The following is a 27,251-nucleotide window of genomic DNA, read 5'->3' as shown; positions in this document are numbered from 1 at the left end:
TTCAGCCCTCTTCCAGGCAGTGGTAGAGGGTGTGTTATGAGGATGAGCTGGAGGAATGGAGAAGGCAGATGGGGACAGTCGTTACCACTTACCCCTGTGACGTCTATAAGTCAGTTTTGTCTTTTAAGTCCCGTACCTGAGTTCAAGGATCAGATCCACAGACTATGAAACTTTGGGCCATTATTTAACGTCAGAGCGTCCATTTCTTCACACTAGCCGGGGACGTTACAAAAATTAATACAGAAACAACCTTTGGCCCGAAGAAGATGCTCAGTAAATGGGTTATGTTATTAGGAGGCCCCGGGTGGTTAGAGGCCTGAGCAACACCTGGAAGGAAGCCCCCATCAGAGATTTCAGATAAGTGATTTGTTATTTCAGATGTTGCTATTTGAAGGGTGCCTAATGTCAGAGACCCCTCTGATTGTTTTAAACCGATTTCGGGGAACAGAAAACGGGTGGTGAAGCCGTGTGTCATGCAGGTAGCCTAGAGGTAGTACCTCCAGATGTGTGCAGATGAGGCCAGCTAGACTGCTCCTGAGAGAGGCGGCTGAGAAGCCCCGGGCAGGATGCTGGAGGAGGGCTCTCGCCTAGCCTGAGCAGCCCCTGGGACCACACGCTTGCTTCGGCAGGCCTTCATCGCCTCTCTGAGGCGAGAATCAACACCAAAGAGAAGGTGCCAGATCATTCATTGCCCAGAGTCTGTCTGTAAATGTGGCACCTGCTGTTTTCTCTCTGATTGCTCTAAAGAGACTTCCGCACATGTCTTTTCCCTGCAACACCCTCACCTCTAGACTTCGAAAGGACTTTGGAATGGTCTGAAATTACTTCTTGTGTTGTTCAGAGTTGTTATTTCCGGCAAATTAAAGATGTACTCTGTTCCATTCTGCGTGTAAGTTATATCAGCACTCAGTATGTCTTCGTTTCCTTTTTGTTTCCATGTGTTCCCCAGTACGCATGAGTTGGAGAGAAATCATCTGTCTGGAGGGTCTGTGTTTGCCTCTTTGCAGACCCAGGAGCCGTGTGCTTACCACCTGCTCGCTCTGCCTTGCTACAGACTCACTGTTCCTACAGCTCTGCTTTCCCTCCACTTGGGCACACAGCACCCTTTCTCTGTCTGGGCTCCCAAGAGTCCAAAAAAGCAGTGAAGACCATCTGGTCTGACCACCTCACTTGGTCGTGCAGGCGTGGGCTGGAAAGTAGAGAGGACCCCTGATGCGCCTCCGGAGCGTCAGGTGTCCGGGTTCACACTCGGAATTCTTTGGGGATCCCCGGCTTCTCTGACCCCCCCCCAATTGCTGTGAGGCTGGAGGATCCGTTCTGCATGCTGCCTGTGCTTCTCCAAGCCCCTGACCTGCCTTACAGGGTCTGCAAAGGGGTGGGTAGAAATAGTCAAATGAGCGAGTAAAGTTGGCAAAAAGTGAAGTCTTTTTAGACAGCTTTAGAATGATTAGAGCAGGGAATTGGGAGGCCCCCCCCCCCCAAACAGCGTTCTGTATAGAGTAGATCTTTTGTAAGCACTGATTTATTTTTCTGCTGAAGGCCAGCCTCAGGCAGAATTGGGGACTAGCCAGCTGGATGTGATGCAGGGGTTTTCAAACCTTCTTTCCCTCTCTGTTAAAGCTGCAGTACTCTTACTTCAAATAGAGGCCAGCAGAGGAAGCCTGATATGTAAAACAGATAGAAGATGGTTGAAGAGGGGCCGGGAGGCCCAGGTTCTGCCCTTGGGGTACAAGGGGCTTCCTTACCCTTCTCACCTACTCTAGCCTCCAGTCCTTTAGGACTCCACGGGAGGCCTGCTCCGCATCCCCACCCCTGCTCAGTTTGGAAGCTACCATTGCCGTGAACTGCCAGTGAACTTTGCAAGTCAGGCAACCCTGTGTTGGTCACTGTTGGCAAATCCTTTAACCACAGAGCCTGATTTTTCTTTTCTTGTAAATTGAGTTATAAAGCTTCAGACTGAAGGACTTTTTTCATGTAAATATTGAGATAACAAATAATCAACTTGGTTCTTAGCAGATACACTGTACTGTAAGTGTGGATTCCCACCTCTCTTTTTATCTTTTTTGTTTGTTTTCCTTCCCATTGTCTATGCCGCTTTCCCTTCCATGTCCCCTCCTCCTTCAGAAGCCCAGAGGCCTCTGGCACCAGCACTCTGCCAGACACGCTCAGCTCTCCAGGAAAACTGAGTCACTTGTACTGTAGTGGCTGCTTGGGACAGCTTTGTCGTCCCCAAGAGCTTTTCCTTTGGCATTTCTGGATTCTAGCAGAACAGCTCCATTCCTGCCTCTCTGAGTTTTCGTTCCTTGAGAGCTGGCCTAGTAACTGACATGCAAAGGAATTGTATTGAGGGACTTGGTAATGGTTCCTTATTTACAAACAGCAGTCTGACTTCTGTCCATGGTTGAGTACTAGTCTAGACATTTATATAGCAGTGCAGTTACAGAATAAGGAGGATTCCTTAAAATCCTCGCGTGCTGCCAAATTGCCTTCCAAGAGTGACAGGGCTTGTGTGCCGATCACTCGAGACCTATTTGACTTTGTAACCAAGGTGTTCAGAAGAGCAACAGCAATACTGAAAAATAAATATCACTCCAGTATAGGACTTTATCTTGAAAAAAAAAAGGTTGAAGGCTTGACAAAGAGCATTTTAGAAAAAAAAAAAAAAAAGAATAAATTTGTTGAATTTTGGAGACAAAGATAGAATGCCCTTAAAATCATGGATAATAATAATCAAAAGAAAAGCATTTCCATGACAGATCACACTCCAGTCTGAGTGAAGGGGAATGTGAGCATCATTTTCTCTGCAGGATGGCTGCATTCTGCTGTGTTCGAGCATGTTTTGTTTAGTGGCTATTCCTTGGTTGTACAAAATATTAACATTCTTGGAAAATGGTGTATGAACCTAACACTACTTTCATTGTGCGGACATAATGCCAGTGCTGTACAAGCTAGTTCATGTTACAGTGATGCATTCTGTATCCAGACAGACTGTTCAAGGGCTCGGTAGCCTCACCCCTGGGCAGTGAGCTCAGGGACAGAGGTGATGAGTAAGGCTCCATAGCCCTGTCCTCAAGATCTACCTCATGATCTTGTGTGAGACAGGGAGATGAATGAACTCAGAGAGCTGTAATACCCGTCATACCATAAATCTTGTGAAATTTCCTATCAGGTGAATCAAAGGCTCTGGAAAGAGAGGAGAGAATATGTCTGGGGGTGGGGGGCAAGGAGGCAAAAGCTTGTGGGAGTAGAATTGGCAGGATTTCACCAGGTGAAGACAGAGGGCAAAAAGAAGAGAATGAGCAGAGGCTTGGGAGCCAGGAAGCATAGGACATATTTGGGGGACTGGTATTGTTTGGGGATTTCACTTCGGCGCTGGAGCTGGTGAGGAACATAAGGAAACAGTAGGACAAGGTTGAAATAGAGGTTGGCCTCTGAATGTCGGAGGCCTTGAGAGGGATGGGAGCACCATCAAAGAATTTTGAGCAGGTATGAATGATGGACTTAGAGCTCTCCTGTCAGAAGGTCCTTTTGGCAGGTTATGCTGGGTGTAGGATCCCATTAAGAGGTATTACAGTAGTCCCTGTGAGAGATGTGAGGGCCTGAGCTGCACAGTGACAATGGATGCTGACCCACGGTGGCAGTGGGACATACGGGGAGGGCATGATACAAGACATCTTACAGCAGAATCTCAAGCGTTGATCTACTGAGTGGATGGATGGTCTAGGGCTTTAGTACCTCTCCAGTGATGATGTTTACTATATCATAATGATAACTAGTGTGGAGCCTAATTCTGCGATGTTGGAGAGCTCGTGCTGAGAGCTGGCAGGGGCTGGGGTGCACCTGGGTTCTGTGACGGGTTAATACTGAAGTGTGGGCAAAGCGTGTGTTTTGGGTTACCACTGGGCGATCTATGCCAGCTCTGGGAGGGGCCATGATGTTCCCTATTTTGAGACCTGCCCGGAGCCCCAGTCCCTGCTCATGTTCTGGCCACAGAACCACACATTTTTAAATTTTGTAAGACCTTAGAAATCATCTTTAAATCCCTTGCTGTATGGAACACTAGGGCCCAGAAAGGTCAAGTGTGTATCCAGAGTAGGTCAGAGGCTAACCCTGGAATAGAACCTAGGACTGTCACTCACTAATTTTTAGAAAACCTCTGAAGTAATGGCTGTGTGTTAGCATTTTCCAGAGAAACGGAACCGATAGAAGATAAGAGGAGATTTATTATGAGCAATTGGCTCATACATTCATGAAGGCTGAAAAGCCCCACTACCTGTTGCCTACAAGCTGGAGGCCTAGGAAAGATGGTGGTGTGATTTGGCAATTTGCTCTGAAGGCCTGAGAATGAGGGGGAGTCTATGATGTAAATCCTAGTTTGAGGATGGGAAAAGATGAGAGCTTGAGCAGTGGGGCAGAAAAAGGGGCAAATTCCTCTTTCCTCCACTTTTTTTTTTTTTTTTTTTTTGGTCTTTACCCGCCCACACTGGAAAAGGCAATCTACTTAGCCCAGTTCAAATGCTAATCTCATCTAGAAACACCCTCAGGGGCACACACACACAAACACTCAACCAGAAATCTGGGCATTCCCTGATGATCTCTGGTTGACACAAAAGCGGATTTGCTACCCTGTGCTTTTTGGAATTGTTGATCATGGTACTTTGTTCTTACAGAGTATTTTCTAACTTTTCAAAGTTTTAATTTACCTGTTTCTTTTCTGACCTTCATTTGACCTCAGTGGTAAACAAGCATTGTTCCTTTCACAGGTGAGCAAATGAAGGCATGACAGCAAATGACCTTCCCCATTCCATGGGGAATTAATTAATGGAAGATCCACAACTAGAGCCTAGGTTTCTTACCATGCATCCCTTCTCTTTCCCACAGTTGGATTATAAATTCTGTGGCTGTGCTAAACCACTGGTTCTCAAAGTGTGGTCCTGGACCAACAGCTTCAGAATCACTTGGGAGCTTCCTCGAAAAGCAAATTCTTGAACCCTGCACCAGAGCAATGAAGTAGGAACCCTGGGGGCCAAGGTCCAGAAATCTATGTCTTAATAATTTCTCCAGATGATTCTCCATGGTAGTCAGAAAACCACTATGGTGGGCACCTGGTGGCTCAGTGGGTTAAGCCTCTGCGTTTGGCTCAGGTCCTGATCTCAGAATCCTGGGATTGAGCCCCACATCTGGCTCCCTGCTCAGGGGGAAGCCTGCTTCTCCCTCTCCCCCTGCCTGCCGCTCCCCCTGCTTGTTCTCTCTCTCTCTCTCCCTCTCTCTGCATGTGTGTCTAATAAATAATTTAAAAGAAAAAAGAAAGAAAGAAAACCACCGTGGTAACAAGACAGAATATATTTGGCATCTGTGATTTCACTACCTTCTGCTTGTATATCAAAGTCAGCAGAGAACAGGAGGGATGGTATTAAGTTAAAACTGACCATAAAAATTAGTACATCTGTCTTTTTCTCTTCCATTTCCTACCCACCCCACCCCCCAGTCCCTTCCTCTGTCATCCTATCAACCAAGAACACTGTGGTAACTTTTCATTTAAAGTGTCTTCTGTTCCTTACAAAGCTGCCAGAGTTTGTCATGAGCTTTCATTCATTCAACCCGCATTACTTGACACTTACAAAGCACGGGGAAACTAAAATCAAAAGAAAAGAACAAGGAGGGAGGGAGATTGTTGAATAGATAAATACTGTTACATTTCTTTTAAAAAAGTCACATGCTCAGTTAAGACCAGTGTTCTTTACTGACTTAGAGAAGTGTGAAGCAGATGCTATTTTAAAGAGAACATTCCAGGGGTACCTGGTGCCTCAGTGGGCTAAAGCCTCTGCCTTCCGCTCAGGCTCAGGTCATGATCTCAGGGTCCTGGGATGGAGCCCCACAATCCGGCTCCCTGCTCAGCAGGGAGCCTGCTTCCTCCTCTCTCTCTGCCTACTTGTGATCTGTCTGTCAAATAAATAAATAAAATCTTTAAAAAAAAAGAAAATTCCATTTTCTCAACATCTGCAAATTTCTGGAAAATGTATTGAAATCTTTTTGAAACTTTTTCTCCACCAAGCCTTATAATAGTCTTGTGAAAGAGGTGGTAGTATCCTCATTTAAAAAAAAAAAAAAAAGGTGAAGAAACTAAAGTTTCAGAAAGTCAAATAACTTCCCCGAATGTCACATAACTAATAAATCATGAAGGAAGTGTTCACATTCAAGCTTTTCTGTATCCTAAATTCATAAGTTCCCTGTCACATCATTCACATTATCTCTTAGGCATCTTTCTTTTCTGTGTGCCTTTTTCATCCCAAAGCTAAGGAATTTTGTCAGTGAATGTGTGACATCCCACCACTTGAACAGGCTTGCTGCAAACAGCATGTGGGCATTTCGGATTCATCACTTGACTAGTACTGTTCTGAAACCCAAATCCATTTTATGACTCACTTTGAAAGCATCTCAGTAAAATCAAGTGTGAATTAAAAATTATTTCCAATCTATCCAATCTTCAGGCCTTTTTCTTTTTATTTTTTTCATTGGAATCAGTCCAACTGTTCAAAAAAAAAAAAAAAAAAAGTGAAAGAAACTTAGGAATGCCCGACCTCTAGTGGAAACACTGCAAACTTCCTGTGGTTTTGCTGGAGGGCTTCTCCAGACTACCTCCTCCCCATGTTTAAAATGGAATTCTGGAATTTCTGACCTGAAAGCTGCTCTCATGATAAGACTTGCGTTTGTGCACACAGATCATTTTTGTCACTACCTTAAAAATGGGGTTTCTGTATCTCAAATTCACACTATACTTGGCTTTGAGTCTTTTAATGACCTTTCTCAAGCACACACCATCTCTTAAAAAGAATTCTTCTTATTTAGTCTTTTCCCCACTTATCTATAAATCCTAATCCGACTGGATTTTTTGGAAGGGCCACTGTATGAATATGAGTGTCTGTATTGAATCCATTGTGTCTCAGTTTGCCTTCGGGACAGTCGATAGCTTTGGAAACTGTACACTTCTATTCAAACTGTGTAATCTTTGGTTTCGGGAACTGAGCTGTAATTGTGCCCATCACCACAGGTCTTACTGCTTGGCTGCCAAGTCGGCCCCACAGCTGATACTCACTGACCCACATATGTACTCCCAAGTGAGGAGAGGCATGTGCCAAGAGCCCTCAAGGATTCTCGGTTGATTACACAATTGCTTTGTCCAAGTTTAAGATTAAAGTAGAGGACCAAAATCAGCCACTATCTCATGGGTGGAGAGAGAGAGAGGATGTGAAAAAAGAAACTGGAAGAAATCTAGCCCAAAAAGCCCAGATCTTTTTCATTCAAAGCAAAATGAACAAGTGGGAGATTGCAGGTGTTAATGAATCCCCCAGACATGAGGAATGAGAGATGTCCACTGTTTCCTGAATCTCAAATACTGTCATGTTTCCAAAAGTTTCATCAAAGTTGTGTCTTTCTTGATTTGGAGAACAGGTAACCTCAGCTCTTAAGGATTTTAGAGAATTACTGGGACAACAAACCCCCTCCTCTGCCTTGACAGTTTTGTCTTTCCTGAATCCATGCAATTAAACCGTTTGCTTTGAAATTGAGGGACGGAGCAGACAGTCTCAATTTTTTAAAAGCATTTCAATATTGCTCGCTTAAAACACATATGTATCCTTGGAGATTATGTATCAGTCCCGAGTGGGTTCTGGGGACCCATATTTTCCACAAACTCCTGGTTAGAGATCTACTTGTGGAGTGGAGAGAGCCCTGGATTGAGGATAAGGACTTGAGATTCATTCCTAGCACCTGTGGCAGGTGTCATGCTGTGTCACTTTGGCCTTTTGGGCTTCGGCAACCTGCTCTATCCCATGACAGTATATAACCTTGAAAGTCCATTCTGGTTCTAGTCATCGGTGATCCATTCATACAGCTAAAACTTTGTCTCCAGGAGTCCAAGAGTTACTGAAATGGCAACCAATTCAAACAATAATCTTTAACACTACAAAGTTAAAAAAAAAAACAAAATCCTCTTATTTCTCCCTTAATAGCCACCCTGTTAGTTCACAATGGCTAGAATATTGAATCGCCCTTTTCAGCCCCACACCACTGACTCTTGCTCCATTTTTTGATTGTTGGATAACAAGTAGAAGTAGGAGAAAAAAGCTATCTCCCCAAATATCACTTTCCCACTTCATCATTAAGAGATTCACTTTTTGACTTTCTCTTTGACTTTCCCTTCTTTATTGTGTGGGCACTGATTTAAAAACACTGAAACAATTTGACCCTCTTTCAAATTATCTACTCATGCTTTTAAACTGCAAATTTCAACCTCCGCACAAGGCTTTGACTGGTTGTTTTTTAAGTCTGGCTTCTTTTGATGTGAACGTTTTCAAGCTCAAACAATAAAGTATGTCTTTACCCAGATACTGAAAGTAATTATCAGGTAGACAATTGTGGCTCTGAAGTAGATTCTGCTCCTTATGAGTCTGTCACACTGTCAGTACTTTTATTCTGTGTCTGTTTTGCTTGGAAATATTCTTCCTTAAATTACAGGTATGGGTGTAGTTATACTAATCCAGACTTTGGTGTGGAACATTCTGGTTTTATATAACGGGAAAACTTTTAAGACTTATTAACGGAGTTATTTTTTCAAATAGCAGATTTTTAGGATGTTGCTACTTTGTTGCTTGGAAACTTGATTGAGGGTATTAATATTTGAAATAAGATTTATTTAAATGAAGATAAAGGCAATGTAGGCAAGGGGTCATCACTATTAATGTATTAGGCATTACAGCAACAAGCCATATGGAAAATCGATTAATAACTATTGACTTGGCACTTAAAGATTAGTTATCTCCTAAGAATGATCTAAGTTTATTTTGCTGGTAGATAAAGAAAGAGGGCATGTTATCAATAACCCAGCCAGTATAGGCATAACCAAGACCTCTAGGCTTATGGTATGTAGACAGCCCCTAACAGAGCAGGCTTTACATTTTGAAACCTCTCTTGACCTTCCTGCCCAACCTGCAGCAAACCAATTAGTAACCTGGTAAGGAATCCAAATGACACTACTTCCCTTTCTTTAAGATTATTGAGGGTGGTGAGACGAGCTTTTCATCTAATTTAGGCCAGAGAACCATGGAGATATTTTGTGCAATTATATTTACCGGTCACTTAGCCGCCAAGAGCCTCAGTTCCCATGTCTGCGCAATGAGAACTCGAATGCTTTTCCCAGAATGATTGCTGGGAAAAAAAATGAGAAAAAGACGGGCCATTCTCTGGAAGTTGCAAAACGTACATGCGTAAGGTACACATAGTGTAAATCAGTATTTGTTTTGATTTTATCAATTGAAGGCGGGTTCAAAAATCAGTTTCCTTTTTATTAATAACCTGTTCTTAAACCTTTTAGTGTACTTACTTATTTGTAGAATAAGCGTATAATACCATTTTCAGAAAGAGGAGGGCCTTAACCTCATAACATCAAGGACTATTTCCTCTACCTTCTCTGTACCCCTTATTCCTGCCGCCTGAAACTGTATTCAGTGGAGCTGTGCTTTGCAAGCCTGTACCTTGCAGCAAGGTCTTCAGTATACTTTGCGAGAGTCAGTTGTCCATCACGTTGCCTGCTGAGACAAAGCATCTTTTTACTCTTGGCTGAACCTAGATGGAGCCTGTGAGCTCTTGAATTACCAACAGATTTTCTCCGGGAAACCAAAAGGCAAAGGTACGAGTCCCTGGGTGGTATCTTGAATTAAGCTCCCCCCCTCTCCCCGGTAGGTTGCTTGTAATACAGTCTTATCAAATCTTCCCCCCTTGCTAAAGCCTGTTTTTGAATTTTTGGAGGATGGGTCCCAGCGGGCTATGCTTGGTAGATGAATAGGGTATGGGCGCCATCTCCTGGCAGTTATTAGAAATTGCTTGGTAAGACAATCCATTTATTTATGGAGTTTTTTCTTGCTCATCAAAAGAAAAATCCACTATTCTCATTTTTTAAAAAGCAGTCATTAGACTTTGATCTTAGAGCACACTGTAATTACACAGTAGCTTTTCTTCTAATCTCTGGCTATGATTGTTGGCTAAAAACTGGTGCTTTGGAAAATGTCCTCGACTTAAATTATTCTTGGAGAATGAGAGATGCCTTTGTGTAAATACAACATAGTGAGTTTATTTATGGCCAGCTCATTAACAGGGTCCTAGCTTCCCCCTTCCATCTCTTCTGCGGATGTGATAAAGGATTCCTTTGCTTGCAGATAGAGTGGCTCCGGAGTCTTTCATTGTGTCTAGAAATGACAATGTCAAATTGACTCTATCAGTCTAAGCATAACACCCTGGCAGTTTTCATCCTGGAAGATTCTTATAAACTCCGTCTTTAGTCTCTACCATCTCTTCATTCATTCAAGTGGCATCTGTTGAATTTCTGTTGTGTTAGCTTAGGAAATACACAGGTCTTCAGGTGGAGGGATGCCAACAGGCCAACAAATAATTGATAAATGGTCCAAGCCCTGCACTAAAGAAAGCGTGGAGAAAGGTCATTGAACGGAGAGACTCAGTATGTCATTTGCAATTTTTTCCATACAACTTAGAGGAACAGAGGCAGAATAATCCCAGGTGGAGGCTGAAAGAGAAGGTTATTTTGGTTTGTGAATTTGGTTTGACCTTTTCCATATGAATAAGGCTGATGCACTTGAACAAAGCTCCATTCTGAAGATTGGTTCCTGCAGTAAACTGGGAAGCCAGGCTTTTCCCCCTCAAACCTTACTCCCCATTATTTTCTTTGTAGTTTGAGGAAAAAAGGCCTATTTCAAAGTAACATATAAATTTTCATCTCTCCAGAGGTTTCCAGAATTAGAAGAGGTTTTAGTATTTCCTTTGGGAAATGAGAATTGGAGTATCAACAGAGCAGTAAATGAATAGGCAGGGTACGAACTGCAAATGCAGTAGAAAACAGGCTTGTCGAGTGAAGAAAGGTGATGAACTCTGAGAGTTATGCTCAGATGCAATTTTATAAGCCACGTATCCTAGACCTATACCTTGATTGTGGGAAAGAACAAGGAATTATCATTGGCTTATGCTTCTGTTCTTATGGACACATCTGACGTGTTATGATTTCACCCAGAATTATCAGAGATGAGCCTGTCTAGCACTGCTGCACACGCACGCACGCACGCACGCACGCACACTCGCACGCACACACACACAACTCCAGAAACAAGAACTGCCTCAGTATAGTACGGAGAAGCACAGGCAAGGGAATAGAGCCTTTGTAACAGAGCAGAGAGAAAAGCCAATAAAGTGTTTGTTATTGAGCTAATGAGCAGATTGATCTTGTGAGACTCTCTGAGAAGTTGTATAGAACCCATTTTAGAGTTGTCCCAGCAGGTATGGGGAAGCTGGGACATTTATTTACTCATGGATTCCTGGCGTCCAGTGGGTGAGGACGGCCACCAGGGGGGTGTCCATCCTTGTGCGTTAAGTCCCAGGTACTTCCTGGTCATGCCAGAGTTGATCTGGCGCTCAGGCAAAGGAGAAGACTGCCTGGCCTGGAGGAGGGAAGCTGCCAGCTTGCAGGAAACTGCCTCCCACAGATGAGAGAGCGGGGCAGGGTGTCGGCAGTGTCTGCTGCCCGCGTGCGCATGAGCATGCATGCCACACACTCGTATATTCAGACGTTTCAGAAGAGAGGTAAAATGAAGTGAAGTCAGTAAAAGTAAGGAATTTTTATTAATTTTATTTAGATAGGAAAACGGGTGGTTGCAGTTTTAAAAAGGTCTTTGGGGCACCTGGGTGGCTCAGTGGGTTAAAAGCCTCTGCCTTCAGCTCAGGTCGTGATCCCAGGGTCCTGGGATCGAGCCCCACATTGGGCTCTCTGCTCCGAGGGGAGCCTGCTTCCTCCCCTCTCTCTGCCTGCCTCTGCCTACTTGTGATCTCTGTCAAATAAATAAAATCTTCCAAAATTTAAAAAAAAAAAAAAAAGGTCTTTGGCAGTTAGTCCTGAAGTGTTTATGGGTGAAATGGTATGGGACTTACTTTAAAATATGACAGGGAAGGGGCGCCTGGGTGGCTCAGTGGGTTAAAAGCCTCTGCCTTCAGCTCCGGTCATGCTCTCAGGGTCCTGGGATCGAGCCTCACATCGGGCTCTCTGCTCAGCAGGGACCCTGCTTCCCTCTCTGCCTGCCTCTCTGCCTACTTGTGATCTCTCTCTGTCAAATAAATAAAATCTTAAGAAAAAAAAAATATGACAGGGAAAAAAAAAGTGGGCATAAGTGGAACAGTGATGGCAACCATAATTGTTGAAGCTGGGTGTTGGCAAATGATGATTTTAAAATCCTTTAGAGGGGCCTTCTTTATATACATTGGGATCATTTTGAGGTAACGTAGCAACTCTAAGTATGCAGTATAGACCACAACCCTAAAGTCCAGTTTTAAGCCACAGTGTTGTATTTTCTTTTTCTTTTTTTTTTTTTTTTTAAGATTTCTTTATTTATTTGACAGAGAGAGAGGGATCACAAGTAGGCAGAGAGGCAGGTGGGGGCGGGAGGGGTGGGGAAGCAGGATCCCTGCTGAGCAGAGAGCCCAATGCTGCGGGGCTTGATTCCAGGACCCTGGATCATGACCTGAGCTGAAGGCAGAGGCTTAACCCACTGAGCCGCCCAGGCGCCCCCAGTGTTGTATTTTCTTAGGCTGCTGGGTCACAAGCAAGATATCATTTAGGCTCAGGGATACCAGAGGGTTTGTGGTGTTTGTTTTTTTGGTAGGGGAGGGGGCTGTGTTTAGAGAAGGCACAGAATTCCTCATGTTTCTTTCCCCCTGGCTCTCAGTGTGTCTGAGCTTAGTTTTACACAGAGAAGAGGGGTGACTCCTATAGATACTGTGTCAGAGGAGAAAGATTTTCCTACTTCAGAACTCAGAGCTTATGGCTTTGTGGTTGTGATTTCCTTTGGTCATGACGCTCTCAGCGACTATCAATCGGGCTCCCCAACCTAGTCATAGAAATTTAGGGGATTTGACTTTAAAATGAAGGCTTCCTGTTAGATTAAAATATGTAGGTTGGACTATGCATCTAAATAGGTTGAAATGTTCTCAGAGTTTGTCCTGGGGTCCTCAAAGAATGCCATGGATGTTGTTGTGATGAAAACACTTGTGGGATACTCTCTGAAGATGGTCTAAGAGTTAAAGTGTGCAACACATACACGTGCGTGCACATGTAGCTAGGTGTCACAGCACTGGATAGCTTTTTTGTTTTTTTTTTAGTCACTTTTAATCATGCCTTTCCTATGATCCATGACCCACTTTGCTCATATAACTCATTCCTCAGGGATGGCTAAAATCAGCTATTCATCTGCTTTGGAAATCATTTCATTCCAAAATAGAATCCATTTTATTTTTAGATAGAGAAATAAGCTTCCACTATTTCCTGTAGTGTCGTACATGGCAATTTTAAAGGCTTGAAAATATTAAATTGTTTGTTCTCTTAGAAGAGCACTCTTAGTGGTGGAAAGGAGCATAGGATAATGAAAAGAATATGGAATCAACTTGAATTTGGATCCCAGCTGGATTGTCATGACCACGAACAACTTATTTGACTGTTATTTATCCTCATTTTCTTGTCTGTAAAATGGGGCCAATATTATGTACTTGAAGATGCCAAGAGCATTGGATGAGATAACAGATAAAACATTCTGCCTAGAGGCCGCTGGGTGGCTTAGTGGGTTAAAGCCTCTGCCTTCGGCTCAGGTCATGATCTCAGGGTCCTGAGATCGAGCCCTGCATTAGGGTCTCTGCTCAGCAGGGAACCTGCTTCCTCCTCTCTCTCTGCCTGCCTCTCTGCCTACTTGTGATCTGTCTGTCAAATAAATAAATAAAATCTATGCATCGTAGAGCTGATTCTCAGAGAGCCGTGCTTTGAAAATGTGCTCTATAAAGTCAGTCCTTCCATTGCCCGTATGTGTTATTGCTAGTACTGTGCTCTCCCCTTTTAACACTGGCAGAGGTCAGAGGATGTGATCACAGCTGGGCTACAGGTTAAAAACAGATGAATAAACTCGGCATCGAGCATGATATACACCTTGGATTTGTTCCAGCCACTGTTTCTGGGACCCCCGTGGCATGGCCACAGGTGGCTTCAGGACTCTGTCATTGTCTGTCCTTAGTAGTAGCTTCCTCACATGTTTGTATTTTTGGTCTCTTGCTCCTCCCCCCAATATTCTGATTGATCATCCGTTGGGACAGGAAATGCCCACTTTCCACTGGCAGCATTGTGAGAAAACTCTAAGACGGGTCTTTCACTGACATATGAGACAGAATATTTCTTTCTCTTTGTCTTCTGCTTCCTGCAATCCCACAGGTAAAGTCCATTTCTTTACCAGGGCAACTCATCAAATATTTGAAGGCAGATCCCGTGGCCTTCTCGAATGTTCTATTCTTCAGGCTTAATGATATGCCCTCCTCTTCCTCTTCTGTGTTTTGGCTAGGACCTTTATTTGTTTCCTTAAGTGTTACCATCTCAGCTTATAATTATATGTTCATTAGTGTATGATTATTTGATCAGTGTGAGAGCTGTTCACACGGCTTATCAAATATTTCTGGCTCCCTACCTTCCCAGCCAGAGGTAGAATTGCACTTTCTCCCCTAAGGTGAGTGAGACCATGTGACTAGTTTGGGCCAGTGATTTATGAATGAAAATGATACCGGTGTCATTTTTAGGCCGGAAATGAAAATTACCTGCTGAAAAGAGATTCTCCAGGGCTTGCTTTCTCTGCTCTAGAGTAACCGTGATGTTCTAGATAAGGCTTCCTCTATCCACATGGGTCCTGGATTAAGAAAAGAAGAGCCCCCCAGCCAACACCTGATGGTCACAAAGCCTGAATGAAAGAAGACTTTATTGCTTTCTGCCACTGAGGCTTTAACTTTGTTACTCAACATTAACTACCTCTCTCCTGACTGATACAGTTATATCAGGCTTTCTCGCTCCATGAAAAGCATTATGCAGTGAAGGCTGTGTGTTTCTCTTCACCAGCTAGCATAGCTCTGGCTCAGAAGAGACACTAAGACTGTGTTCTGCATGCATGAATAAATTAAACCTGAGTTTTGAATCCCATTGCCATCGTTTCTGCCAGTTCCTGAACTTGGCTTACTTCATCATTTCTCTTCTAAAATGTAGACAGCACTCTCCTCCAATCCAACCCAGCTTTCCAGTTTCAGAGAAATTCAGTGGTTTTCATAGCATAGACGTCCTCAGAGGGAAAAGGAGTGCAAACCACCCCCATCTGGGATCACAGGCAGAGGCTAGGGGGCTACAGCTGACTTGATTCTGAACGTCATCTCAAGCTTATTGCTTCTTTTACAGTTCAGGAGAAAGGTGATATGGTCATCATTGAGGCGTCTCCGTGTCCGTAGATAGCCATTTAATACCATATTGGCATTACACTTGCTTTCTACTGGCTGTTGTCTTTCTCTCCAAGGATGAGCCTTCTAAAGTGAAGACTCCTTGTAAATTGACAATACGTAGTTTTCAGGCCCCGTTGCAGCTGTGGGAAGCTGGCAGGTGGGACTAGTAAGATGTCCCTTTGGGTTTTGCCATTAAGTTCTGATTGGCAGAAACCATGAGTTTTTAAACTACCTTAAGAACTAGAAGAAAAAAAGGCAAGACTTAGGAGATAGGGAAAATATATTGATAATGTGTGTTGTATGGGGGGGGGTGTGTGCGCGTGCGTGTGTGTGCATGTGCTTAGAACCCTCTCTTTATTGGCTGCCAAGTAGGTATCAGAGCACGTGCTGAGTAATTTAGTGTGCAATTTCTTGTCTTATCCCTGTGACCACCCCACTAAAATTCGTTGTCATTCCCCAACTTCATTCCCCAGCGGAGTCCCAGAGTGGGTTAATTATGTTGGTCATGGGTGGATCAGACTTGAATCCAGGCCTAACTCATGCTCATTATGTTCAAAATAGCTTAGTAGACTTTGACAAATCTCACCAAGTTTTAGAACTTTAATTTTTTAAAAAGAAAATAATGAAAAATTAAGCTTTTTTTTCACTCTGACTTTTGAATTATTACTAAGTGATCTTATAGATATGTGCTGACAGTATTTCATATTATATTGTGTGGCAAATTCTGTGATCTCCAAGATAATGGTTATTGGGGCACTGGAGTCGATGGAAACCATTGGTACACTCAACAAGCAGTTGCCTTCTGATCCCAAGATCTGTGTTAGTCACTGCGGATGGATGAGCGACTGTGACAGTATCTTCCATTTGCTGAGCTCCTGTGCCAATTAGTGTGTCGAACGCTTTCTATTGTTACCCTATTCAGGAGGGAAAACAACCTATGAGCAGGGCCCACTATTCAATATGCGTAGAAAGTGTTAATGTAAGAATTCAGATCGAGGCCCTCCATGGGGGCCTGTAGGTTATTTATTCTGCAGGGCACTCCTTCAGAAGGAACAAGAAAGGGCCGGAATCCACCTGCCCTTTACTTGCCAAACTGCGGGCCATGCCACACGATGGCACTCATCAGAGGAAGCCTCTGTAGGCTAGCAGCAGCCTGAGTGCAGCTAGGGGAGAGAATACTCTGTTTGTTTCACTTCCTCTAACATGTTTTGTACACCTTGCCTGTGCTAGAGGCTGTAAACAGGTTTAGTTAACTCTTCAGAATGAGTCTGTGGAATAAGGTGTTGTTTGCTCTTCCAGTTTTATAGGTGGTGGAGAAAGGGAGGAACATGTGGGGGAAATGAGCGAAGTAGCTACCATGTGCTTCGGCATTTCATACCAACTCCAAGTGGGCGGTTTTATGGTTTGTTTGTTCGTTTGTTTTAAATATATTATGAATTGGAAGCTCAAAGGTTAAATAACTTATCTGCCTTACTTTACGACAAGGCCAGATTTAAACCCAAGCCTGTATTACTCCAATGCTCTTGCACGCATATCTGGATAGAAACAAGGAAGGAGCAAGCAAGAGAAACCATCTTTTGAAGAGTCATCTTTTGAATCAGACCTGTGACTATATGTATTTGGTCGATAGATCATTACCAGGGGTACCTGGGTGACTCATTTAGTTAAGTGGCTGCCTTTGGCTCAGGCTCAGGTCATGATCTCAGCCTCCTGGAAATGAAGCCCCGCATCAGGCTCCCTGCTCAGCGGGGAGTCTGCCTTTTCCTCTCCCTCTGCCCCTTACCCCTGTTTGTGTGCTCTCTCTCCCTCTCTGTCAAATAAATAGATATTAAAAAAAAAAAAAGTGGGTCATTACCATACATGAGTTAATCAGTTTTCTAAAAGATTTAGATAATGTTACATGCAGTTGTCTCAGAAATTATGCTAAATAAAATGGGCTCTTTGCCTTAAGATTATTGCTGAAACTATTAATATTAATGATCACTCAGCAGGTTATTGAAAAAGCTGAGAACTTTGTCGGAGTCTTCCTTCTCTATTTCCTGTGTCTTACAGTCAATTTATTTTAGAATACTAATAGCTTCTTGCAAGACAGATAAGGTCTGTTCTCCTTATGATAACTGTGGATGCTCAGACCTGTGCTGCTGCTTGTCCAAGGTCACTCCACAGCTTTGACCAATGAAAGCACAAAGATGACACTTTGCCTTGAGACCCCCTGCTGGTTCCCTTTCAGACCGTTCTACATTTATGCCAAGTTCGGTTGTTGTCTTTTTTTTTTTTTTTTAAGATTTTTATTTATTTATTTGACAGAGAGACACAGCGAGCCAGGGAACACAAGCAGGGGGAGTGGGAGAGGGAGAAGCAGGCTTCCCGCCAAGCAGGGAGCCCGATGCGGGGCTCGATCCCAGGACCCTGGGATCATGACCTGAGCCAAAGGCAGACGCCCAACGACTGAGCCACCCAGGCGCCCCTCAGTTGTTGTCTTAAGGAAAGCAGTAGGTATATGCCATTCTGACCTTCGCAACGATTGTAGGAATAAGACAATGGTGTTAATCTCTCACGAGGGCAGTGTGACCATGAATGAGTTAGTTCTCCTTTCTGAACCTCAGATTTTTCATCTGCAAGGTATATATGATTGTCTGGGGAAAATACTAAAATCTTCCCCAAATAGGGGTCATTAAAAAATCCCATTGATTTGGTGCCTTTCTTAGAAGGTGGCCATGCCTCCTTCTCAGGATGTCAATAAGCTTGACAAAAATATTTATTTCTTTGAAGTATAAATTGATTTTTATAGGAAGGTTTTATATTATTTATTAACAACCAATAGACTGTTCCCCAAGGAAATGTATCAGAATCACAGAAGCACTTTGTCAGCATCGTTCCACCCCGTTCCCTTCCTACTATTGAGTCACCGCTATAGTAAGGCACTGTCATTAGTGTGCCACATGAGTTTGGGTGGAAAAGATAACATTTTTTAATGAAAAGAATATTGTCAAGATACTTCGGTCTTTTTTAATCTACATAAAAATCTTTGATGTACATAGTCAAAGATACAGAGACAAGATTTATCTAATTCTGTAGCCTTAATAATGAGACATAAACATTTTAGCTCTTTGACCTATCTCCGCACCCCCAACATAGGTGACAGCTTTGTTTTGTTTTGTGTTTTTACGGAATCTGCACAAGTACCAATTTCCTGTGTCTACTTAATATTTATTAAATTACCTCCCCCACATACCTCCTGGAGAGAAGCTGTGAGTCTGGAAACCATACCTGATTCATGTGTGCTTAACAATCTGGCATTATGGGCTTGAGTGATGGCAGCTTGTAATTTGAATTTGGTTGGATGTGATAAAGTTTTGTTCACTAGAACATAAGGGTGTCAGGACCAGAGTTCCATTTTTCACTTGATATTCTAAAGATAATCAGCAAAGGACTAAGTGGATGACTTGGAAGTCGTTCCTTAAACTTGACACCACAATGTAAACAGAACCCAAGTCCCTCTGTCCCCTGCACCAGGGGAGGGACAATCACTGAGCCATGGAGTGTGCAGCTAGGAATGGGTCTCTTCAAGAGGCAGCCAGATGAGGAGGTTGGGGGGCAAGCCTTAAATCCACCTCTCCAGGGAGGAGGGGAGATGGGGGAGAGTCCAGGATTTTTTTTTTTTTTAAGATTTTATTTATTTAATCGACAGAGAGATCACAAGTAGGCAGAGAGGCAGGCAGAGAGAGAGGGGGAAGCAGGCTCCCCACTGAGCAGAAAGCTGGATGCGGGGCTCAATCCCAGGACCCGAGCTGAAGACAGAGGCTTAGCCCCCTGAGCCACTTCAGGCACCAGGATTTCTAAAGACAAGTGGAGAAGGCGCTGGGTAAAGGGGAGAGGAGCTAGGGTGACTCAAGAGGGGACAGAGGAAGTTACTGAGCAGGGGAGTATTAACTTCTTTTCTTTGCACTGAAAGAGGAGGCCAGGGGTCCTGACTGGTCTGGTTGGCTTTTTGATGAAATCTTGAGTCTCTGCAAAACAATGAAACTAACACTTGGTTATCACGGTATCAGGCAAGAATATTAGGCTACAGAAACATGGTGGCAGACAGCATTCCTGAGAATAAGCAGATTTGGGTAAAAGAGTTGCCGCCTGGCTTAGATGCCCGGTTAACTCTTTAGTTACCGGTTCCACCAGTAATATTAAGGTCTTCTTAAGTAGAAACTACTAAATAAAGCAAAATCAAAGAATCCATTACAGGAAGGGAGACTGGGAGGCAGTTTTGTGTTTTTAAGAGCAAACATATGCCCTTGCTTCCATGAAGAAGAAGAGACCCACCAGGGGAAGAAGCCATTTCTCGGGCTAACAAGGTCATTGTTATGTGTGATTCTTCCTTTTGTTCTCACTCACGGTTTTGGATAAATTGCTAATCGCTAAATAGCCAGTCACTTGATCTCACCCTCCTGTAATTACACAGAAATCCTTGGATCTGTTCTGAAAAGGCACTTGTTGGAACTGGTGCCTGTGTTCGGAGTATATGGTTGAATTTTTTTCTCTCCTCTGCCTTTTTCCCTCCAGCCCGTGGCTGTGTTTTAGTTGCGTGGCAACCCATCTGCCATGATAGCTGATGTCAGCTCATTTTCATTTAAACTTAGCCCAGAAAAGTTTTTCAAGAAGGGCATTTGAGTAGAATGCTGGGCAGGCTCTGGTGTGTGTTACCAAATCGTTGGTGAAACTGCAGACTAATGGGCTTTGGCGGCCTAAATGTAAATGTGGGTGTCACAGGGGATTAGCTTCCAGAAATACGTGGCCTTGGGGACTTTCTTTCTAACTTTTAGGAGCTTAGCAAAGAGCCTCAGTAATATTTTCTTTGCTCCGAAACTTCTTTCTGTCCTTTAAAGGAAGGAGTAAGAGTCCAAAATTAACCGAACTCCTGATAATGGAATTTAGCCACATACTTTCATGACTCCCGAAAGCAGGGACGACATTTTAACTAGGTGCAAAAGCCACATCTGGGAGGAAAAAGAATATTTTATTACCAGCAGGAGTGTTCTAGTGTATAGGCTAACGAGTGAAAAACATGTTAAAACTTTTTTAATCCAGTAGAGGGCAGAAGGGAGTTTTAGCTTTTCTTACGACTATTCAAACCAAAATTGACAGTCCAAGGCAAAATTCAGCAGCATGTTTGTAAATAAATTCTACCCAGCCTGTTAATGCACAACTTATTCTGGTTGTCTAGACAAGTTCTTGCTAGTATGCTCAGAACCAGTTTGATCCTGTCTAGGACAAAAAAGAATGTACAGAGTTTTGAATCATGGATACCTAAGAGGGAACAGTGGTTTGGTATCCAAATTATAATACCACTTCTAATTTATTCAGCTCTTACTTACTAATCATAACACATTTCAACATGGTTCCTATGTGTATTTATGGCACCAAGTGCTAGAATTTAAAAATATTTGAATGAATGATGAATAAATTATTTCATTATCAAACGTTTATCTTTGAAAGTAACTACCTGCCTGTGAACTTATAACATAGTGGAAATGATTTTCCCAACCAACCCTGGATTCTGAGAAACAAATCTTATCTGTTCATGGCTATAGCTAAAACTCGGATGGTCAGATTTGTTACATCGTAAAGATGAGGTGAATACTGAAACATGACAGTTGAGAAATGAATCTTGGTTTTGGTGTTTACCATAACTTTCAATCCTTGGTTACTAAATTTGGTTTTTGAAAACCTTTTAAAAGGAAGACAAATTTTCCATGCTGACTTACAGCGAAGGCTGTTTTTGCTGGGTTAGAATATAGTGTCTTAGATTGCGTTCCTCAAGAAGCAGCCCTTCGAATGGAGTTAGGATATTTATTTATTTATTTTAGAAGATTTATTTATTTATTTGAGAGAGAGAGAGAATGCGCCCCCCCGCCCCATGCATGAGTTGGGGGGTGGGGCAGGCAGAGAGAGAAGGAAAGAGAATCTCAGACTCCGGGCTCCAACCTACAACCCATGAGATCGTGACCTGAGCCGAAATCAAGAGTTGGGCACTCAACTGACTGAGCCACCCAAGTGCCCTAGGATATTTATCATGAAGCCCCTCTAGGATCAGCCACTGTGGTAGAAAGTAGGGACCCAAAGCAGGATCAGGCAGAGGGAGAAGTCTAGTTTCTTTACAGGCCACAACCCCCCTGGGAACTCTGGATTTGAATAATTCTTTAGAGTATCCTAAATCAGGGCATTCTCACATTGATGTTGTACCCCCTACCATCACCCCAGACACAGGACATCACTTTGGTTGAGCTGGCTCTTTGCAGCTAGTCCTTAAGGGATTACGCTGACAGATTCCCAGCAGCTGAGACAGGAAGTCCTTTACTGGAAAGGGATCTGGGTGGCACAGCACATGGTGTGTGAGAAACAGCCTCAAAAGTCCAGTACGCTGGATTCTCTATCTGACTAGTTGTGGATTCTCTCTCTCTCTCTTTTTTTTTTTTTAAGATTTTATTTATTTATTTGACAGAGAGAGAGAGATCACAAGTAGGCAGAGAGGCAGAAACAGAGAGGGAAGCAGGCTCCCTGCTGAGCAGAGAGCCCCATGCGGGACTCAAGCCCAGGACCCTAAGACCATGACCTGAGCCGAAGGCAGAGGCTTAACCCATTGAGCCACCCAGGCACCCTAATTGTGGATTCTTTAAAGTTGGATAACTTTTTGATTGCTTTAAGACAAAAGTGATAACTTGCTGTATGTCTGTCTATCTATATGTAAGGAAATGGTACTAAGTATGAGTTTTTCATGGTTCATATGGTTTGGAAAACAGGCTTTGAAAGAATGAAAAGAGCATTTTTATTTCTTTTTTTTTTTGAGCATTTTTATTTCATTTGAGTATTAAATTCTGAAATAAAATGGTAGCACAAACACACATACAAGGCTTATTGATTTGCACTGGAGTTGTCCTATGAATAATAAACTATGTTGATTAAAAGTAATTTCAGTGAATAAGGGAATTTTAGTTTGTGATAGTTCTTTGTAATCTTTGGAGAAAAGATTAAATTAAGTCACAGAGAGAGCTGGCAGGGAGGGGACATTTGTACATCAACGGATCAGTCATTTACATTTAGTCTAATTATTTCAGCTCTTCATGGGGAAGTCCCATTAATTCCATCCGTTTCTTCCTTTGCCATCCAGTCACAGCTCTGGCTGTATGATACTGGTTGCAGAGCCCAATGCATGCCTAATACAGATTTGAGACATGGTCCGCACTCTTAGAGAGCTCACATTAACATCCAAAAATTACATTTTTTATGTCACCACCAGTCTTACCAGAAAACTATACCATTTGGGAAGATATTAAGCTCCTGGTGCAAGAGATGAGTTTTCTTAAAATTCAGCTTTTTTTTTTTTTTTTGAAATCTCCAGTTTTGTTTTGTTTTTCCCCCCATTGGCAATAAATATTTTAGTTGTTTTTGCAAAGAGAGGCTAACTTTGTTCATTTTTTAATGAAAATGTCTACCAGATACCCAAGTCTGGATGCCCATAGTTGATCGGTTGTTCTTTAAAGTAAAAATGGTCTTCCATGAACAGAGCCGCTAACTTAGCCCATAGCTCCAACACAGGCACTTTTCTTGAAGACAGCTCTTGTATTTCAGTATGAGGCAGAAGTGCTCTATGGTCACTTGCCATTTTGTTGCACATAACATTAGAAAGGTAGCTCTAGAGTTGGGATTTAAGAAAAATTAACCCATTTTTCTTTTCCATGAGGGATTTTTCTCCAGTGCAGCTGAACTTTTTTTTTTTTTTTTTTTAATGCTGGTACATGTCAGCAGTAAAGAGTCCAGTGATTGCCATTGTGGTTTGGTGCCACTGTCTTCACAAATGCCTAGCACTGTGACCCGCCATTTGCTTTTGTCCCATCAAGAGTCAGTTCAAGTGTCAAGACAGTAAACAAGGCAAATAATGTGTTAGCATTATTATGGGGAGAGTTGTGACCTCACTACCCCCTCGCAGTGTCTCACATTCAGTGTCCATAGCCCACACTGAGAATCCCTGGGATAGAGGAGGGTTTAAGCAGGAAGAACCTAGGGGTGGGAGGCTGCATGGGCGAGAGATAGAAGAGCCTGGCTTTATATGATGGCAGCAGAGATGGAGAACAGGGAAGGAATGAGAAATGCCACAGGGGTTATACAGATAAAATCTGGCAGTAGAAGCCAACAAAGACTCAAAGCTTACTGAGGTGTTCAGCCTGAGTGACCTAATGGATGGCAATGCCACTAACCAAGGTGATGACTGGGGGAAGAAGAGCCCCAGTTTATGATTGAAAAAGATACTGCTGGGGCACCTGGGTGGCTCAGTGCATTAAAGCCTCTGCCTTCGGCTCGGGTCGTCATCTCAGGGTCCTGGGATCAAGCCCCGCGTTGGGCTCTCTACTCAGCAGGGAGCCTGCTCCCCCTCCTCTCTCTCTGCCTACTTGTGGTCTCTGTCTGTCAAATAAATAATTAAAATCTTTAAAAAAAATAAAAATTTTTTAAAAAATAAAAAAAAAATAAAAAAGATATTGCTCTTGCCACAAGAGGAAAATGAATGGTAATTCTCCCACTTGGTAAAGGACACATTCTGTCACTGATGAGCAAGAACAAAGTATGCTGCTGGCTGGGCCCATACAACAGGCCAAGATCTGATTTTGTACTTCTAACAAACAGTGGGTCTTAGAAACTCAGCGTGTTCTGTGCTAATGCAAAGGACTCTGGTGTCTGTGTTTCCTTTAATAGTGTTTTCTTTTTCTGTTTCTAGGAATGGTGCAAAAGTTGGACCAAAAACTTCCAGTGGCCAATGAGTACCTGTTGCTCTCTGGGGGAGTCCGGGAAGGCGTGGTGGACCTGGACTTAGATGAGCTTAACGTGTATGCCCGAGGGACAGACTATGATATGGACTTCACTCTTCTGGTGCCAGCCCTTAAGCTACATGACCGTAATCAGCCTGTGACACTCGATATGCGCCACTCAGCCCTGTGCCACTCTTGGCTGAGCCTCCGGCTCTTTGATGAGGGGACAATCAGTAAGTGGAAAGACTGCTGCACCATCGTGGATCATATCAATGGTGCCACCAATTACTTCTTCTCCCCAACCAAAGTGGCCGACTGGTTCTATGACTCCATCAGCATTGTCCTGTCAGAGATCCAGAAGAAACCCCAGCGAGGGATGCCCAAGGTGGAGAAGGTAGAAAAGAATGGGACCATCATCTCCATCATCCTGGGCGTGGGGAGCAGTCGCATGTTGTATGATATTGTCCCCGTGGTATCTTTCAAAGGCTGGCCCGCGGTGGCCCAGAGCTGGCTCATGGAGAACCACTTTTGGGATGGGAAGATCACCGAGGAAGAGGTCATCAGTGGGTTTTACTTGGTGCCTGCTTGCTCCTACAAGGGCAAGAAGGACAATGAGTGGCGGCTGTCCTTCGCCAGGAGCGAGGTACAGCTGAAGAAATGCATCTCTGGTAGCCTCATGCAGGCTTACCAGGCCTGCAAAGCCATCATCATTAAACTCCTGTCCCGGCCCAAGGCTATCAGCCCCTATCACCTGCGGAGCATGATGCTCTGGGCCTGTGACAGACTTCCTGCCAACTACTTGGCCCAAGAAGACTATGCAGCCCACTTTTTGCTGGGCCTCATTGATGACCTACAACACTGTCTGGTCAACAAGATGTGCCCCAATTATTTCATCCCTCAGTGCAACATGCTGGAGCACCTGTCGGAGGAGACCGTCATGCTCCACGCGCGGAAGCTCTCCTCCGTGCGCTCAGACCCGGCCGAGCACCTGCGCACTGCCATCGAGCACGTCAAGGCGGCCAACCGGCTGACACTGGAGCTGCAGAGGCGGGGGAGCACCACCAGCATCCCCTCCCCGCAGTCCGACGGAGGGGACCCCAACCAGCCCGATGACCGTTTGGCCAAAAAACTGCAGCAGCTGGTGACTGAGAACCCGGGGAAGTCCATCTCTGTCTTTATTAACCCTGATGATGTCACGAGGCCCCATTTCAGAATCGATGATAAATTTTTCTGAGCATTCTGCTGCCTTTTTTCTTTTTTCTTTTTTTTTTTTTCTTTTTTTCTTTTCCCGGGTTCTAAAACTCTCATAATGTGTAGTGTGGTTTGTGATGCTGACTTGCTGTTTTTTACATATCCAGCCTAGATTGGATCTGTTAAGAACACGTTTTAAGTTTCCTGGTTCTGCAGGACGGTGCAGGCTCTGAAACAGTATATTACTATTTCATACTCTGCCTCTGATTTGGTTGTTTACTCTTTGTAGTTATTGTCACATTGTTTTTGGTTCAGGTTTGTTTTTGGGTTTTTTGTTTGTTTGTTTTTTTAAGGAGAACTTGAGCCATAGATGAAATGCCCATGAATTCTCTTGCTTTTTACTGTTTCATGCTTTGTGTAAATTTGTTAATGAGGATAGGGCAACAGATCTCTTTCTGATGCTTCAGGATACTATTTTTTGTGTGTCTTTTTTTTTTTAATTTTTATTTTTCTCAATGAACTTTCATCACTACAGATATTTGAGAATCATCTGAACCTGGAAACTACCTGGTATATTAGCTGGATTTATTTCTTTTGACCAGTGACCAGAGCAGTTTCCCTCTTTCCACCAAACAACATAGACTTTGAAAGTGATAATTCTACCAGTTGTGTTTTGGAGCAACTTCATTGAATGTAATTGTCCTCAGATCAGAACTTTGGATGGTTTGGAGGCTGTGTTTGACAACTCTCCAAACAGAATTAAGGTTTCCAAATGGTAGTTTTAGCGTGTGTAATTATTTGAAGCCTTATTTAAACCCTATTAAAGAACATACCATTATAATTGTTATTTGCACTAATGAAATCTTGGCCGTTGTCAGAGTTTCCAATGTATGTGTTTCAATATAAATTGACATCCGCTGTTGAAATGCTATCATTTTTTTAGCCCATTTTTCTCAATCAATAGAATGATTCTTTGCATTTGTTTCGTTCTTCTTTAATTATGGGGTCCTATTTTGCCCTCTTTGATATTCCTGGTTCCTGTCTCACTGAGAGAGGTTTGCAAAGCTTTACACCTGCTGAGTGACCATCCAAAGCCAGAGAAAATATATACTTGATAGAGTAGTTGTCTTTGTATGTACTGCTTTGGGGGTTATAGAGGTAAGCTTTTTTTTTTGTAAAGTCTCTTTGCTTCTACTGGGAATTGTGGGGAAAACTGGCTGAAAGAATTTATAATCCCCAAACAGAAGATAGCATGCCTATTCAAAAGCAGGTGTTTCTATAGAGCAGGAACAAGGACATATCTGTGGATGGTAGCTTCGTGTGGAGGTGTCTTATCTTCATGAATGAAATCGTTTGCCATGTTTAGGTGACACAAGGCATTGACTCCTTGTTCTGGTCTGGACTCATGGCAAACTGTGGTGTTTGAGAGGTCAGGGGCCCTGCTGATGTCTCAAAGGATGACCATGATATCTACTATTGGAAAGGTCAAGCAGCATTTTGGATTTGATCTCGAATGTCCAGACTCACAGGTTGGATTTTGGCTAATTGAAATCCGGCATATGCGGTCTTGGGTTTTTGCATGGGAATTAATGTAATGCTTATAACTGAAAATGAAGTCATTCAACCATCTTAAGTCAAACACAAAATAATAAAAGAAACATACTGGCCTTGGAATTTTGTTGTTGTTGCTGTTATTAGTTTGTGGCCCAGAAACTATTTTCTTATTAGTGAAACCAATAATCATTTTCAGTAAATACAATGCTGGGTTTGCTGTTGTCTTTCAGTAGCATCCAGTATTATTTGTAGTGAACCTCCAGTATTCCTTTGTCCATTTCCCCAGTTTTCCTCCTAGTATCTACCTATCCTCCACATGATCTATGTCCTTCTCATGAAATGACTCCATTCCCAGAGACG

At 43.1% G+C, this 27,251-nt stretch overlaps 1 protein-coding gene across 1 annotated transcript in view; it reads left to right on the top strand.

Moving 5' to 3' along the window:
• Positions 1 to 27,003, top strand: part of MB21D2 (Mab-21 domain containing 2) — a gene marked incomplete at its 5' end in the record, with an annotated part of 111,181 nt that extends 84,178 nt beyond the window's left edge. The window contains one exon of the mRNA XM_080800924.1: positions 24,116 to 27,003. Coding sequence (XP_080657050.1) covers positions 24,116 to 25,380 — 1,265 coding nt within the window. The 3' untranslated portion in view covers positions 25,381 to 27,003. The remainder of the gene's footprint in view (positions 1 to 24,115) is intronic.
• Positions 27,004 to 27,251: the final 248 nt, after the last annotated feature.

This window comes from Martes martes (assembly GCF_963455335.1).
Source record: "Martes martes genome assembly, chromosome: 1".
NCBI classification, from domain to species: domain Eukaryota; kingdom Metazoa; phylum Chordata; class Mammalia; order Carnivora; family Mustelidae; genus Martes; species Martes martes.
Note: the sequence above shows the minus strand (reverse complement) of the source record. Positions and strands in the feature narration are given on the sequence as shown.